The following is an 18,199-nucleotide window of genomic DNA, read 5'->3' on the forward strand; positions in this document are numbered from 1 at the left end:
GACTGGGCACAGACAGATCCCCAAGCACACCACGACTTGGAAATCGGCTCCAACATGGGAAGGAGTGTTTTATTTGCTGGCTCAGGACACCCCATCCACGGGCAGTAATCCCCTCTTCATCCTCCTGATGAGAGCAAGCTGAAAGAGAGGTCACCAGGATTTGCCCCGAATAGCCTGGGTTCACAGTGCAGGCTGGAGCCAAAGTTTGGATAAGCATAAAAAGCTTTGGATAAGCCATATTAAAGCAAAGGTCAGATAAGATCACTATGCTGCTGATCATGAACATTGTTTTCAGTTTCCACAAGGGATCCTGACTTTTGAGCGGGGAGAAGATGGGTTTTCCAGGCACTGCTTCTCTCTGATGTTAACAGGAGGTGTCAAATCAAAGTGTTTTGGGTTTTTTTCCCCTACCTGTCGTCATCCTCAGAAGAGTCTCATTGAGGCCAGCTCTGAAAAACTTACTGGCTTGCACAGTTCCTAATATATCACAGCTGAAATAGGCACCAACTGATGAAACTTTGCAAAATCACCCTCATTTCAAGAGCAACACACACACATATGCTGGGATTCAGAAGGAAAATATACTAAATCCTGGGGATTGGAAGACATTGGGAAGATGCTTTAGGAGAAGCTCCTTCCCGTTCCAAGCCTTGGGGTGAGTGAATCAAACCAACCCAAGGACGAACAACTCATTTTCTTCTGCTGCACAACCACCACCAAAGCAAAGCGGCCTGGTAGATCTCTCCTCCTCAAAAGCTCCTCACACCCATGATTACAGGAATGCTGATAAACCTCTGCCAATGCCCCACGGGCACAGCCCTGCTCGGATGACTTCCCCATGAACATTTTTTCCTGGCTCACTTCACTGCCCCACTCATGGATTTGCTTCATCCCAGTAACTGATTTGCTGTTTCCAGAGTCATAATCACTGAAACAGAATATTTAACAAAACCAGACGTGTTTATCCAATATAAGAAGTCATAGTTGGCTGGGAGAACGTGGAAACAAGTGACAGAGGCTGCCAAATACTCATAAGCACTGTTAATGGTACAGTGCAAAAGAGATGTCCAGAAAGACAGCTCCAAGAAGTAAAGCTTAACCCTTACAAGGACTGAAAGAAATGAAGACAGTTTGTCTCCAGCTGCTCTCCCCCACCTATGTACAGCTGGTGTGGCAGCTCTCACAGATGCAGTGAATCAGAAGCGAGACCCAAAAAAGCACTGAGGGCATTTGATACTGCAAAGGTGCTCATTTCTCTTCTGTGACAGCAGATTTATCTGAAATTGTGTCCTAACTCGCAGCTCTGCAGCCCCAGAAAGGCTCAGCTCTCACAGCTGACTGTGATTTAAATGGATCCTGTGTTGCACTCAGCTCCTGGGTCCCTGGCATGTGCCAGTGGGGCAGGAGGAGCTTTCCTTTGGAGCTGGCTCATATGGGCCTTGGCCATTCAGTCTTCACATGCTCAGCATAAAGTAAAATAGAGCAAAACTTTTCCTGCTGATAAAGGCTGAAACTAGTAATCCTAGCTGGGAGAGGCAATTTCAAGATTATCCTGCTATTAGAAATGTCATTCCAGTGACAGATACAGATGAGAACTTGAAATTAATAAATATGCACTTGCCGAGATTTTCTTATCATTCAAAAGTCCTCCAAAATTGTAAAATAGGTTAAAAACAAGTTGCTAAAAGGAGATGAACATCCTCAGGATCTCAAGAACATGTTGGAAAGGCTCTGTGAAGACTGGGAGAGTAAAGCAGCAAACCTATGCACCAGAAATTTGTCTTTAAGGAAAATCTGACCTGGCTGAAGAGATATCAGCCGGTCCCTCTGAGCTCCAAAGCAGATTTACAGACTTTCTACACCAAAAATCAGAAATTGAGGGTGACTGGTATTGCATAAAACAAGACATCAGATGTCTCCAATGAAGGCTGTAGGAATCAGTGACTCCACTTGGACACCAGCCTTATTTTTTTGGCTGAGTCTCTGCTGGTGTTCAAACACCTTTCCCCCCTTGAATGTTTAAAGGAAAAACTTGAAAACATTTTGGTGAGGTTGAAAGGCAGGAAGTCTTCAGAAAAGGGAAATGACTTCAAGTGAGAATTTCCCCTTCACCTGTCAAACATTATCTCATACTTACAAGTCCTTTGAGGTAGCAGCTAAAAAGGTAGTTTTGAAATATTGCCTGTGGGGCTAAATCAGGTTTCTAGAAAAGGTGTAAGGAATTTCAGTAATAGTCTGCTCCTCCATGGATTACAGTGCTAAGTGCAGAAGAAAGAAGGGTGGAGTGGCTAAAAAAGAGGGCAGGTGTAAATTAGATATTGGGAAGAAATTCTCCCCTGTGAGGGTGGGGAGGCCCTGGCACAGGTTGCCCAGAGAAGCTGTGGCTGCCCCTGGATCCCTGGAAGTGTCCAAGGCCAGGTTGGATGGGGCTTGGAGCAACCTGATCTAGTGGAAGGTGTCCCTGCCCATGGCAGGGGGTTGGAACGAGATGAGCTTTAAGGTCCCTTCCAACCCAAACCCTTCTGTGATTCTGTGTTAAAATGCTCAGCCCCACCCTCCCACTGGCATTCCTGTGCTCTAGTTTTGTTCCAGAAAAGTGCATTACCTGTTTCCCTTGGAAACCCGTCCCTATGGCAACAGGCAGGAATATCTCGATGCAGACATGTTACTGCTTTGACAGCCCCTTCTTTTTGTGACACTTCTTATGGCAACATCCCGAGACTGTCAGAGATGATGTGATCTCTCCCGTGTCCAAGACACCACTTGGATGATTTTCTACTGAGAACTTGTTTTTGCAGTCTTTCACTCTCCTGACTCTTGAACTCTCAGTCTGTATATCACGACTGCAGTTCCATCTGAAGTGTGTTGCAAAATCTATGTCTTTGCCTTTATCAGCAAAAATCTGTAACCTCAAACGAGATGTTTTTGATGAGACCTATTTTCCATACAGCCACGCTGCCAAGTACCACGAGCTGATTCTGTGGCTCTTTCCAAACTCAGTCCCACATTGGCTTTTCACTTGTGGGGTTTTTTTTCGTTCAGATGCTAAGAAAGTTTACTTGTACCTATGCCACCAACACAGTGAATTTGTAGCAACACTCTTTATACACACTCTCACTGGGATTAACAGTGTTATCAGTTTTTCCCACTCTGTTGTGAGTAAATGTGCTACCTCTGAGCACATCATAAATTTACCAATTAAAAATACCCCGTGCACTGCTGGCTGTGGATGATAAGAGGGAGAGTACGAGTATGCAGGGTGATAACCTTGAGCTCCATGAATTGTAGTCAGGAATTCTGATTTCATAACAAAACTCCTCCCAAGGGCATATTACCAGGCACAGCCAACAGCTCCGGGCTATGTCCTAAACATCTGTAGGGTCCAGAAAGGTCAAGACCCTTTGGAATGATGCTCACAATGAAATCTGTCACAGCTGGGCTTTCATTGCACACAAAGACATGACAGCAGAAGGTACAAGAGACACATGACTAACATTTCACGTGAGCAAAAAAGGTTAAAAAAGGAACTGTGGTTTGTGATACCAAGATGTACTTTAAACTTTCATTAAAAACCATAGCAGGTATTGAGGTGATCTTCTCTGATCTAGATTTAAAGCTCACAAGAGTTGCTTCTCTCACTGCAGAAAAGTCAGGTGTGGATGAACACTGACCCAAATGAAATGTTACATTTGTAGGGATGATCTTAGAGAGGGCTCAGGGCACTTTGTTCAGATGTGCCCTCCTGGGAGGTCCCAGAGTCTCTTGCAGCCTTTGAGAAGACCAGGAAAATAAGGAAACGCTGTTTGCACTGCCAGAAACAAGAGGACAGAAAGAAATCCTGGAAATGATGCTTTGGGGCTCTAGTTATAACTGAGACTTTCTCTCACTTATAAATCAGAAATAATGAATCTCTTCCTTTGGAGATCCTTCCTTGGAGGCGAGAGGGCAGAGTTACAACCAAATCCAGCACTTATCCAACGGAGACATGACAGAGATCCAACTCATACAACAGATGAAAAAGAAGTCCTGTCATTTCTAGTCACAGCAGAAGGCATTTGAGTATCAGTCTCTGCTCCTCTTGTCCCAACTGCCTGTTGACATTAAGGAAGACAGAAAGATCCTGCTGCTGCACCGGGAATGATTACACTTCAGAACAACCAAACTGAAGGTAGATACTTCCTATTTCACACATGACTGTGAATAGCTCTGCACAGTCGAGGCAATGGAAACTTTAAGATATTTTCTGTATTTTTAATGGAGTTTAAAAAAATATTCCTTCTATTTTGTCCAATTTTTTTTTTTCTGAGCTTGTCTTCCCACCAATGCTTACGCCGAGAACTGTTGTGAAAACCCTCCGAAATCACCAACCCACAAAAGTGGGCTATCATTTCCAGGTATCTACGTTCAGGAACACTTCAGGTTGATAATGAGGCAGGAAAAATGTCAGACTTGTAAAAAGCAAACCCCAACCCGTGACGTGCTGGGGGGCAGAACCAAACGGAGGCGGCGGAGCTGCCTGAAGATCCCGATCCTGGCTGCCGTCGGGAACGACAGATGGTGTTTGTCAAGAGGATAGAGATTTACCTTCTTATTTTACCATGGAAATACAGCAGTAAGAGCACTACCAACACTCGCTGTTTCATCTAACTGATTTAAGGAATACAACCCACATTAAAAAGAAAACCAAACCAACAGAATTCCTGCAGGAAAACAGGCCGCCAGATGCAACTGGAAATCCCAATTAAAAGAAGCAGTTCTGCATGTCAAGAGACAACGTCAGCCATTGCATGTAATTTATTTTCTCATTAAGGAAATGCGCTGAGCATATACAGAGATTACATTCAATACAGATTTATCATCACAGAACAATCAGAAAATAAAGATACAATCAATACCTATTTGCCGTAGCAGAACAGACTGAAGGAACTGCTTCAAGCTGAGAATGAAATGAAAAATACTTACACCAATTTAAGTGATTTTTAACAGATGAGACGCCAAAGTCCAAATTAACATTCTCAGCCAAGATCTGCTGCATTGTCACCATCTTTGTATTCATAGCTTTATCAGACTCGTGCCTAGAGACTAAGAACAGACCAGAACTGCCTTGTCTGAGCCCATTTGAACAAACCCCAGGAGTGGATAGTGCCAGTCTGATGCCACTATCTACACGAGATGATGAAAAGATCCACACAGAGAAAAGGGGACAATAAAACAAGGAGACAGTTTGGCCCATGTGACAGGCAAGAGCTACGAGGCAGGTGAGGATTATGCTCTACATGGAGGTTTCACTGATTTCACCTGAAGAAGCTCCCTAGAGTTTGCAAACTTAATAAAATTTAGGTGAATGTGCAGAATGCTGCTGGAACTGATTTTCCAAAGAATTATACTGAAAAAAGTCACGACACAAAGCTAGTGGAAAAACTACCTTGTCACGTGTTTTGTGAGTTCCTTAAATTGATGACCAAACATTTGTCCAAATAGGCAACTAAAACTAGAACTGCCAAGACCACCTCTACTTCAGTTACACCAGCTGGACTTTAAGCCAGTCCTACGCCTGTGGTGTGCCAGACATTAGACCAGATCATCACAGCTGGATATTAAAATCTACAAATATCACTCCTCTGGTTGCCTGTTGCTCTGAGTTTTGAATCAAAGGAGGTACCACCCTGCTCTCCAACATCACAGACCCAAGACCCTGCTCAGGGCTATCACACCACACCTTATGTCACTTCCCACCTTTCCTAGTTTCAACATAACCAAAGGACCACATCTGTCTACTGACCAGTGATGCACAATGCCCTCTACTATGTGGCCCATTCTGGATCATTTACTTGGCAAGACTGCAATGAATGGGATTATTAAAAATATTCATTTAGTTCGTTACACCTCTAAAGATCTCCAAGTAATTTCATTCACTTTGCAAAATGACAAGGATACATAAACCACCTCAGATCAACTCAATCACGTCATTGGAGGGGGAGACATATACTCTTACTGTCACAGAACGACGTTTAGGGCAGTGAAGAATTATCTACATAGTGGACATGGCAAGAATTTGGATTAACAGCATTATTACTTAAGCCTTCAAGACAGGGATTAAGCACTTATTCTCAAAACCAGCAGAGGAGATAGATTGAGCTGATCTTTGCAGGGAGCTTACCAGTTCAAAACAACTCCCACAGTCTTCTCTTTTCTTCTTCTTCCAATGCTGTAGTAAGATTCTCAAAGGAACAGAAAAGAGAAGACTGGAAGGTGGGGTTTTTTCCACCACAGGATCACAAAATGGTTTGAGTTTGAAGGGACCTTAAAGATCATCGCCTTCCAACTCCTCTGCCACGGGCAGGGACACCTTCCACTATCCCAGGTTGCTCCAAGCCCTGTCCGGCCTGGCCTTGAACACTTCCAGGAATATAATATATAATACATAATATAATGTACCTCTATGAGTTGTTCTCTTAATGACCTTTTCTTACCAGTTTGTATCAATACTAAATTGTCTTTATTTCAAGTTTTCTGGCTTTATCCAGTATGCCAGTGTTCTCTAAAAGACTAATTTGCTTACTAGAATTTTCAGTCACTTTGTGCTTGAAAATTTTAGCTTGCTTTTAAGTGTCTGCCTACAGTAAACAGCATCTGGAAGATATTGGTCCTTTACCTTACTACAAAGCTACTCGCAAGGATTTCTCCTTATCTAAATTGTAGGATGACATTATGTATTTGCACAATCAGACCCTTAGGATTAAAAAAGAACAGAGCAGCATTTCTTACATATAGGTCAAGACAAACTGAGCAGATGAAACAATTTTTACCTAAACATCTGTCACGTCTGCCTGATGCTTTTTGCCTACTGAAAAATGTGGTACCTGGTGTGTGTCTAATAAATGATTAAGAAATATTATCATCCCTTGCTAAGAAGGCAGACTTGTTGCTTCAGGATACTCTTTTTTTTTTTTTTAATCCCCCTCATGTCAGCTTCAACAACGGGTGCCACAGCAATGTAAAGATGAGGAGGAGGAGGTAGCCACTGGAGATGGTGATCCTTGAAGCCAGGCTCTTATTGCAGTTGTTGGAGTAGCAGCAGAAGACGCTCACTCCGGGCGCTCTGAACCCGTCCCTCCTCGCCTTCTCACAGAAGGATCTGTACGAGCAGGACTTCATAACTCCACCTGGAACAGAGCCACACTGAACCCAAACACACCTGTAAACGGTCACCCCTCCCATCTGCATCCCCTCAGCACGAGCCTGACCACCAAATACTGGGCAACAACACCAGGTTTGGCTGCTCCTTACAAGTAAACCAACACAACTGCATCAGATGGCAGAACACTGACAAGCTCCCACTTAAGTAATTATTTATCTCAGATGCAACTGATGCAGCCTTAATACCTCTGGATGGGCACAAGTGCAGTGCCTCCTTAGATTATTTTCCTAATTTCCAGGGAAGTCACTTAGTGGGCAATACTTAAATGCTTTTTTACAGCTTTCACACAGAGAGGGTACAGCTCATTGTGGCACACTGACAAATCACTCTCAGTGGGATTTTGTATCAGATTGCTGATGCAATAAAACAGTTATTAATAGGGTTTATTTTGAGAGGAAACATCTCCTTTTGGTTTTCTCCTTAACTTACTCTACAGTCTTCTCTTTCCAACACCGATTATTTATTTCTGCTATGAAAAATTGAGTGAGTCTGAGCCATTTGTGGTTACTTACTTGCTTGTCCTTTAATGACTGCACAGGCATCTGCATGCCCTGGACACTGCTGAGTTCCTTGTCTGTTACAGTCCTCATCACTAGAACCTACACAGGTGTAGCACTGCAGTGCTTCAGCTGGTGTTAAGAGAAAAAAGACCACTTAGAGCAGTAGTGTTTAGAGTTTAAAAAAAAGTAGTTAAAAATATCAGCTGCACAGTCTAATTCTGTTTGAAGCATGCACAAAAAATGGCAGGAAGTTTCAGAAAATCCAAAGACTCTGCATATCTTATCAGTGTTTCTTTTTTAGAAGCGGTACAGACACTGATTTTAAAGATAAAAAAAATTCAGTCGTATTATTTAGTTGTTACAATTTGTGCTCAAAATAATCCAAGAACATCTGATGTTCTGTAACGTCATCCACACCTTCTTGTAACATTTTCAGAGTGGAGCTCTCTGTAACAAGTTGGAGAATCATGTTTTTTTCCCCCCTCTCCATCATGATCCTTGGTTCACACTACCATGAAAAAACACATTAAAAACACATAAAATCTTACTGTGATCCAGATTTCATTTTCTCCTTAAGTATTAATTCTGCTGGAAAGCACAAAAATACCTCTTCAGTTTTGCTTTTGTTTAAACATTACAACCATAACTCAATCCTCTTTCTTGTCCTTAGTTCAAACTATATGGTGCTGTCAAAGGCAGGCATGAATTTGCAAATATTTAAAATACCTTACTTGAACCTTGCAGAGCATGGTTGCTGTTCATGGGGACACGTGCATTTGAATTTGTCAGCACACATATTTATCTTTACAGAGGTGGAATTCTGTGCTAACCACATACACAAGATAACCTGAAACCAACCCAACCCAGGAGAGGAGCCCAGAACAGCAAAGAGGCTCAGCCACGCCTGAGGGAGGAAATGAAAACGAAACAACAAAAGAAAGAAAAGGGAGTTGACTTACTTTTGAGGACAAAAAGGGAGCTGACAAGAACCAGGCTGCAGACTGTCCACATCATGGAGATCCAAGAGATGCACCATTAGCCAAAGAAAGCAGTTTGTTTGCTATTACAGCTTTAATGCTTCTCTTACATAGCTAATCCTCTGCAGAGGATAACTTACAGGATAAAGAGGTGTGCGAGAATGCTACTTATCGAGCTTATTCTGGTTGCACTTCTAATCACACGTACCTCAGCTCCACAAACCCTGCAGGCAAACTCTTCCAGGAGCAGGAAGATGAAAATGTATTCACTTTTCAGTGCTGGAACATGCTTAAAAACCATCCCATCACCGTATGCCACAGCCTCCAAGTCCTCCAGCAGCCTCATTACGTTTGCCCATGGGATTTGCTGGATCAGGGTCAGAGCATTAAATATTTTGGAGGATTAAGACTATGCTTGAGACTTGAGTGGTTCAAATCCAACATATATATATATATATATTTAGAGAGATACAGACCTAGATATGTGCACATAAGTAGTATATTCTTGTGACCCACAAAGTGTTCCAAGCAGCGACCCATGAAGTGCTTTCTGTGAAGGAATTAATTCATAGGAGCTGCTGTATCTGGTGCTGAACATGAAACAAGGCAAGTGAAGGACACAAAACAGAGCCATACTTATCTTCAACTTCCAACGAAAAAATTTATTTACAATAGAGAATTTCATTTGTGACATGCATTTTCTTTTTTTTTTTTTTTAAATTTTTAATTTTATTTTACAAATCGGCAAATGCAGATAAAGTTTACATTCCTTAAGGCAAGAGTCCCCATGCAAGTAATACATGTTTATATTAAATCCAAAAGACATCCAACATGGGAACTCATGTACAAAGGGAAGGCTAGGATCAGCAATTTGTAATTTCTTAGAGAACTTGACAATCTCCCTGATACAGGAACTTTGAGATCAACTTGCTATGAATTATACTATGAAAATGCAAACAATAGCAAGAAATTCTGATAGTCATCTTAGTACTGCATACAATTAAATCAACTTTATTTAGAAAGAAAATACAGTAGTGCATACGAAAAAGTGAAAATATAACCTGTCCACATAAATGTATGGACATCAGTGTGCCAATGGTCATATTGCACTCAGGATCGAAGTTCAGAAATTTGGTTAAAAGTTAGCTTTTCCCCATTTTGGCAATCAGTTCATCACAAATCTTTGTTAATTCTTCTATCTCTTTATTCTGAAAAATAAAACAGTAAGCATCATTAAAAATATTGCTGCATTAAGACGAGGAGGGTTTTTTTTTTAACATTATCTAACCATCGGGAGAAGTGTGGGAAAATTAGGCTTCCTCCACTCCTGAGAACAGAATTCCTACACATATAGACATATATGCATATATAGTACAGCTACATGTTTGTGTTCATAGTACAGCTATGTGAATTCAAACAAATGCTTACTTTTTTTCCAGATACAGCTCCTCTGACTTCAATAAATCCAATTTAGCACCAAAGCAGACAGCTTTATAACAGTCATTCTCAGCACACCATAATGATACATAGTGTAAATTTGTTTCTAGGCTGCACTTGTCTGTTTTTTCATTATTTTCACCCTGTTCTGCAGGGCTCTGAGCAAGGACAGGCTGTACTATGCCAAAGCAAGCTCCCTTGGCTGAGCTAGGGAACACGAGATATAAATAGACGTTTCCTACAGACACTTTGGAATTAGCACTGGAATCACAGCTAAAACTAAAAAGGGAAACAAAACCTGAAAGAAGAACCGAAGCAAGGTCTTAAACCCGAGAAGCAAAGCAAACCAAGGGCCTGGACTGCAGAGGTGCACCCTGAGCCAGCCCCGAGCACTTGGGGGACTCAGGTCAAACCATCTGCCTCCAATGCCTGGGGCATGGGGAGGATTTTATCCCCAAATTTGGGCAGTGCTGCCCTCCCTGAAGCCAGGATACTGCTGGGCCAGCTGGACCTGAGGAGCAGGGCAGACCTGTGGTCTGGTCTGACCTCCAGGAGGAGGTGAATTGCTGTTTACCTTTTGTTCCAGTGTTCTCTCCAAGGCGTCCACTTTCAGCTGCTCTTTCCGAAGGCTGGCTTGATACGCTGCTTGCTCCTGCTGAGCTTTGCCTCTCACTTGTGCAATTTCAGCATTGGCTCTGCAAAAACACAGGTTTTGGTCACGTCAGGTTCTCTACAGGAAAGGGCAGCGGGTGCCAAGGGATGGACTGCACCTTAGATGGGTGGAGAGGGCACATCTTTGACAGTATTCTGAGACTTGTCTCTAGAGACTTTTCACGACTCCCCCTCTTGCTCAGCAAAGGCTGCAAAGTCTTTTCCTAATGTCTGTGTTGCTCCCTTCAGATATTTGTGCTGGGGTCACAAACATCACTTAGGTAGAGGTGTTTTATGGCAGTTTGTAAATCTGATCTCCGGTTCAGGGGACTGTACTGGGAGTTCCAAATGTAATTCCTAGAAATGCTTAATTGGTCATTACATGGAAACATAGAAAAAAACCCCTTAAAAATCAACCAGAGCTGCCTCTCTTCAGCCACAGTCTGATGTTCACTCCTTAACATTGGCTTATCTGTGCACACCTGGTATGATCTTTTGTGTAACTGCTGCTCATCCTCCTCAGCACAATTGGGCTGATCCTGCTTAGCTAACCAGTGTCAGCAGGGAGAGAGCACCCGACTGCTCCTGCACTGAAAGAGCTGAGCAGCACTCACAGGTTCTGTTCTGCTGATTGATACAGGGGTAACAAGACAGCACAGGGGCAGAGGCAAATCTCTGGGGGCAGGAATACTGGCTGCAGGTGCAAACATCCGAGCTGCAGCCCTCTCTGCACCTCCATAAATCTGGCTAATGGCTTCTCTCTTGATCTTCCGTGGAAAATTTGTTAAAGAAACATGAAGACATTTGATAAAAATAGAAATTTAAGGCATTTTGCACGGTCAGGAGCTGGAAGAAACACCAGCACGTTAGAGAAATTCTCATTATGGAATTTCATTCCAGCACCGTGGAGCAGCCTGCACTTTGGATATTGCAGGAGCAGGTCTGGGATGTGAGGTTCAACCCCGGGAATCCTTCTGCAGCATCAATTCCTGGAAAAAGATGTGTACAATCCATGCCCCTATCCCTGAAAGTGTTCAAGGCCAGGTTGGACGGGATTTGGAGCAACCTGATCTAGTGGAAGGTCTCCCTGCCCATGGCAAGGGGTTGAGACATGATGGTCTCTAAGGTCCCTTTCTGTGATTCTATGAATGAATTACCTGTCCAGTTTTTCCTCAGCGTGAATTTTGAGAGCTTGGTACCTCTGCTCTTCCTTCTTTACTCGCGATAAATATTCCTGTGCGCATTTCTTTAACACTTCTTCGTTCTTAAAAGAGAAGATTACATTAAATTTAATTCAAGTGGTCAAAATGTAGGACAGGTAGGTACCTGTCCTACAGGAGGCACAAACAGCTATTTTAAGGGCTGACACCCCCCCACAGAGGCCATCTGAAGCAATATCACACAGTGCAAAAAGCTTTACAGCCCTGTTTGCATTTGATAACTGTCTGCAACCCTTCACCTGAGGACTGTGTTATGTCATGCACTTTAGACCTTTAGACCTGCTGCAGTGCATGTGAATTGGCTGGAAACACAAGATGTGCCTCCTGTTCAGCAGCACTGGGACACGAGAGCCTGCTCAGCTCTGCCCTTTACAGATGTAAACACGACTCACCTTCCGAAACCCCTCCAATACTTCTTTCATTTTTTCATATCTCCTGAAAAGATCTGCCAGTGATTTCTCCACTGAGTTCAGATCTGCCAAAGCTTGTTCCTTCTCCACTATCAGCTGCTGAACGGTGTGGTGGGACACAGATTTCTCCCTCTGTTCATCCTCTGTTAGAAAGAAGGGGAGGGAAAAAAGATTTTCAGAAGGGTAACAGTAGTAAGAACACTGATTTCACTGTCATCTACAGTTTCTGCTATGCTGTGCTCCATGTTGTGTATCAGTAAGTTTGCAGGATGCATAAAAGCCATTTTTATATAAAGACACAATCCTGTTTTCGATAACAGTTGCTGAAAACAGTGATACTTAAATATTTTGATGTTGGGGGAAAATGTGAATGTATCTCTGTACTGCTGATTTATTCACTCTGAACTTGGCTGTTCCCACGAAAAGGCAGGTGTTGGATTTCCCCTATTTGCCTGAAGATCTACTAACTACAGGAAAGGAAAGTTATGCATATTACCAGCACTGGCAACAAATTATTTGCCATTGCTGATATATGCTTGTTATCTCCTGGCGTCTCTTTTGTAAAAACAAGGCACTTTATTTAGTGGAATTAACTCCGATTCTTCCCTTGGAAAAACAGTGTTTTGCCAGCTCTCATTTTTCGGATTACTGCAGCATGTGGCAGAAAGGAAATCTAACACTAGACAGCCTTCCTAAGCTCTGGTCTGCAGAAAACATCTGCCAAGATCCTCCTGTGTATAGTTCAATTTGAGCCAGGGATGGTGGGCAGAACACAACAGGAATCCAAATCCATATAGAGGAGAACTTTTCAAGGGAATTGACCTCATAATAAGTTGGAATATCCATATAACAATGGAGGAAAAGGTCTGACATTGTCTTAGAAAATGCTGCATTGTTTCCTTCATACCCTAAAATATGATTCCTGTGTCTGTGTTTTAAGGGCTACTTTGAATGATATTAAAATGAAAACCAACCTGCAAAACACAGCAATTTTATATTACCCTTTTCCTTGGTCTATAACAGAAACTAAAATTAAGGTAAGAAGTTGTCCCATATAAAAAGCATTTCAGAATGTACAACTTTTCATTTAGGCCTTTTTTGTAACATAAAGAACTAAATGAAAGTTTCTTTTTTTTTTTTTTTTAATTTGAAGCAAAGTTTTTATCTGAATTAAACATTTATAGTGCTGGTCAGCTCCAAATGTCAAAGTTGATACTGTCAATTCCCAATCTGAGATTAATCTCTTCCTTTTGCATATTCAATTTTGCTCTGTGATGCAGAAGATCAAAGGAACCAGAGAAACCCTCAGGACCTGCTTGTAACACCTTTATTTTACTGGTGAACAAACACCTTTGATATGGCAGAACAGAGAAACCCAGAGCCCTGTAACGCCAGATCAGTTTGATATATTTAACATTTCATTAAGAATAAACATTCTTTTCTATTTTGCCTTCTTAAAGACATGCTGTGTTCATCTCTAATGTCAAAATGAATGCATTCTCAATTAAAACAGTAAACAATTTGTTCTCCAGTGTTTATTTTTCTAAATCTGAGAAGCTGTCACCTTGTGTTCCAGCACCAGGTTAGTTTTAATCACGCTGGAGATTACACACTGTGAAGCTTAATTCCAAAACACTTATTGGCAGGATCCTGTTTCTCTGGCAAAAGTTTTGTCATCACAACTCCAGGCAGGAGAAGGGGTCCCTCTGCATGACCACCTAATGTACTTGAATGTATTTAATTTCACAACTTTACTTTTCCTCTCTGTCTGAGGTACTTCAGTTAAACTTCCTTCTTACTTGTTTTTAGGGCAGGCAGAAAGTTGGTAATTCATGTTGTGCTTCCTCACAACTACTGAGCTCCTCCTCTTCCTGCCAGTGCATCGTGGTGCTTCTTCCTCTCTCCTCATCTGGCTCAGCTCCTCAAACACTCATCCCAAGCCCCACTTCAAATTACACATGGGAAACAGGGGCAAATTATACAGAATCACAGGATGGTTTGGGCTGGAAGGGACCTTAAAGCATATCTTGTTCCAACCCCCATGAGCAGGGACACCTTCCACTAGCCCAGGTTGATCCAAGCCCCATCCAACTGATGCTCCCAAACCAAAATGGTGAAATACTACAGAAAAGAAAAACTGGCCCTTGGCTGGAGGGGGACTGGAGTTTTATGTGATATTTTCATCAAATCATGGAATGGTTTGGGCTGGAAGGGACCTTCTATTTTCTACAACCATGATTTAGTTTCAATGCTGCTAATGGTCTGCCAGTCAAATCTCAGCTAAGCAGTTACAGATATTTATTTCTCAGGGCATTTATGAGGTTATGTGATAAAGATACTTTAACCAAACGACTTCCATCTCTACACCACGCACTGTCCATGGCTCAGCAACAATAACAGCAGCGTGCTCAGGACTAACACTATCCAAACTGACAGAATCAGAGCACCTCCACAGCAGATCCGCTTTCAGGCTCAGCTCACTATTACTCACATGACTTAATGGGAATGCAGCAAACAGAGAACAAAAGCAAAAGTAACTAAAAATGCAAAATGCTGGTGTGAAAGTTGGTGAAAAGCTTTACTTACCAGGCTTGCCTGTTTTGTTTTTGCAAGCAAATAGCAAGAAGCAACGAAAACGGAAGCAAAATAGAAAATCGGGAATTGTTAGGAAAGCAGAAAATAAGTAATGCAACAACCTGTAATGCACAAAGCATAACATCTGTTTGTTTTTCACAAGGAGAATTTAATAAGAATTTAAGTATAAGGACACATTTTTAACAGGAAAAAAAAAACAAACCAACCCAACTTACAAATCCATCAACAGAAAGGAATTGGGATGGGGATTTTGGAGGGGGACTGTGGGTAGCTGTGATCAAGGTGTTTGGAGTGCAGTGAACATTGGGGTTACACAGGCTCTGCTCCACACAGCCACGCAGCTGTGAGCTGCAAAACTTGGGCACCAGGCAGCAAAGCAGCAGCACAAGCAGCAGGTTGGTCAGGAAAGGTCGTTTTTTTTTCTCCCCCACTCCTCAGTATAAATTAAAACATGTTAGGGGTTAAGGCAAGTGTAAGGAAAAAGGAAAACAAGTTAAAGCACCAGTAAAAAATATGCAAAGAGACACTAAGAGTGATCTCTACACTGACAGCTTGCAAGCTCTGGCTGTGCAGTGTCACATAATCACATAAGCTAAGCTGGGTAATACTGGGTCCTATATGTGTATGACAAACCTTCCACAGCCCTTGGAATCAAAGGCAGTTACTGCTTGCAATGCATGTTTTCAGTGCCTTTATGGGCAAATGTAGACAATCACATATTGTTAATGCGGAATATTTTCAATATTCATTATACACACATGCCAACCTACAAAAAGCTCAGCAGGACCTATCGACCCCACTGAATATTCATCAGAGGGACTGGTGAAATTGGCTCACTGGTGCCCTACTAACAGAGCTGCATAAATAGCTCAGAAGGGTTAAATCATAAGTAGAAACAGCAGAGGCATTTCTTTTGTAACAAGGCATATTTTGCTTTAGCACTAAGGCATTACTGTGACAACAGGCCAGTGAAGTACATGCAAATAGCACACAGACATATTTTCCTCCACACGTGGCATTTGCATGAGCAAATTCCTGTATCAGAAGAGACAGCAGTTTACGAGAAATGGCATGAGAAAGTGGGACAATTAGATCAAAAATTTACATTAAATGCAGGGAGAAGCCTCGCATTTAACGCACTGCCATGCTGCAGAATTTGCATACTGCTCTAATTAACACGTTTTCTCTCTCACTGTTGTTGGCTCAGCTCCTTTGCAAATGGACAGTAAATGAAACTACTTATAGCCACAGCTCTTAAAAACTTGCCATAGAGCATCTGAAACACTCTGACACTCTGAATGTGAAGTTTAAAGGTCTTTCTGTTTACTCAATGACCCTGTGCTTTAATTATCCTTCATTTCTTTGCAACAAGAGGAAGTGGCAGTGATGGAATGTGCCACGTACACCAAGGCTGTGCCTTTGCCTCAGGACCCCTATTCTGTATCTACTTCTTGTGCCGTGCTCTCAAAATTTGATTATTTTTTTAAATCTGTTTTTCAGAAATAGAATTTGACTTTGTTATCGAAAAGAAACTTCTCTTGCTAACTCTATGTACATGTTCAGGGAAAAAAGGACAGCTCCTGTGTGTGTCCATATGACTGGCCAGGTTCAGGGTATATACCAGAGTATATTTAATGTAAAGCAAAATTAAATAAGTTCTTTTCATACTCTGGTCACTCCTATTTTAACCCTTGCATGATGACAATGACAGACACTAAATCAGATGGCAGGCAAGTTGGCTCAGTTGTACATACAGAAGGCAATGGAGGCATAACACCATAGAGAATGAAGCTGGGCATATCATTAGTATATATTATTCATTAGTAGATATTTTATTAATTACTTTCTTTATTATTGTTGTCATTATTGCAAAATTTAGTTACTTGGTTAAAGGCAAAATTTTCCCTTCATTTGAAAGGAGGCTGGGGTGTCTCCCAATGGCTGAGAAATGCAGGAAGGCAGCAAAAATCACCAGTCATTGGTGCTCTTCCCAGCAACTTTGGCCTTGGAGATCCCACAATCCCACTGAGCCATTCCCCTTCCTGGGAAACAGCTCGAGCTGAAGCAGCACAGGGCAGCACAAGCCACTGGTGCTTTCTGTAGCCAGACTAATAAAAAGAGCTTTAGGAATCTTATGAGGAGGCTTTAAAATCACATCCCAGGGTCCAGACCTCCCACGCTGAGGAAGAGCACGAGCCCTGCAACCCTTGGCTTTGAAACGCTAACTGCACGTAGAGTTTTTCATTTGTGGGACATGCTGTTAGCAAAGGTGTTTTTTAATTACTGAGAGGCAAAACATGTCATAACTTACACCTTAAAGGAGACTCCTATGTCAGTAAGTAACTGGGGAGGTGGATTGGCCACTCACAAACTCCCAGCTGGGATTGGAGTTAATCTTGGTTTTGGTCTGATCAATGCACTTAGCACAGATAATCCCTGTTGTTGTAAAGAGCTAAATTTGGTATCTGCCATTAAACAGCTGGGAGCGGATGCCTAAGGGGTTTTTAGGTCATTGGAAGTCTCTCCTGGAGAGATCCCCCTGAATTTGGGGCAAAGCAGTTGAACATGTTGCCTGTGGGACAGTTTGCTCTGACGCAGAAAGGAAAGCCCTGACCTCCAGTGTCACCTGAACTGCCCCAGGGCCTGCTGGCTGTCAGCTGAAGCCCTGATTTCCCTCACACAGTTGTCCTCAGATGCATTCACATTCCCAGCAGCATCAGCAGATGTAGCCAGCATCAAAATGAAGTCCACAGACTTCAACCAGAGAGTACCTATCAGAGCAGAAACACCTACCTATCATCTGAGCAATCGTCTTCTCATATTCCGAGACTATTTTCCTGTAAGAGGGGAAAAAAACAAAAGAAAAGCTTTTGGTAAACAACATAATTGTCGTGTTTACTTAGAAAACAGCATTATCAGTAACTGAACTGTGGTGTTTTAAGAGACACAGAACCCTACCATGCTTTTATATGTTCTTTATTGCCCAAGTAACAAATAAGACTGACAGTTTTAACACTGCACCTGATTTTTAATTCTCCATGGAAATCAACAAAGGTGGGGGAAGGAAAAAGCGATTGCTTTGAAACAAATTCTGTTTTTTGAGTCATGCCTGAAGTGCATCACCAATCACAATTTAAATACAAACGTGGTCACATTGGCCTAATTCTAAATTACAAAGGGCCTGATATTTCCATTACTTTCTCCCCTC

The 18,199-nt window shown here is 42.1% G+C and overlaps 1 protein-coding gene across 5 annotated transcripts in view; it reads right to left on the bottom strand.

Moving 5' to 3' along the window:
- Nucleotides 1-9,369: 9,369 nt before the first annotated feature.
- The window catches only part of TACC2 (transforming acidic coiled-coil containing protein 2), a 126,568-nt gene continuing 117,738 nt past the window's right edge, over nt 9,370-18,199 (bottom strand). For 4 of the 5 annotated variants that reach the window (XM_027705709.1, XM_027705710.1, XM_027705711.1 and 1 more), the window contains 5 exons: nt 17,785-17,828; nt 12,379-12,539; nt 11,924-12,030; nt 10,690-10,810; nt 9,381-9,886 (listed from right to left, as the gene is read on the bottom strand). In XM_027705709.1, coding sequence (XP_027561510.1) covers nt 9,821-9,886; nt 10,690-10,810; nt 11,924-12,030; nt 12,379-12,539; nt 17,785-17,828 — 499 coding nt within the window. In that variant the 3' untranslated portion in view covers nt 9,381-9,820. Of the gene's footprint in view, nt 9,887-10,689; nt 10,811-11,923; nt 12,031-12,378; nt 12,540-17,784; nt 17,829-18,199 lie in introns of all 5 variants that reach the window. The other variant, XM_027705708.1, reaches the window with a different exon arrangement.

Source organism: Neopelma chrysocephalum, unplaced genomic scaffold, assembly GCF_003984885.1.
Source record: "Neopelma chrysocephalum unplaced genomic scaffold, ASM398488v2 Primary Assembly neopelma1_347, whole genome shotgun sequence".
In the NCBI taxonomy this organism is placed as follows: Eukaryota; Metazoa; Chordata; class Aves; order Passeriformes; family Pipridae; genus Neopelma; species Neopelma chrysocephalum.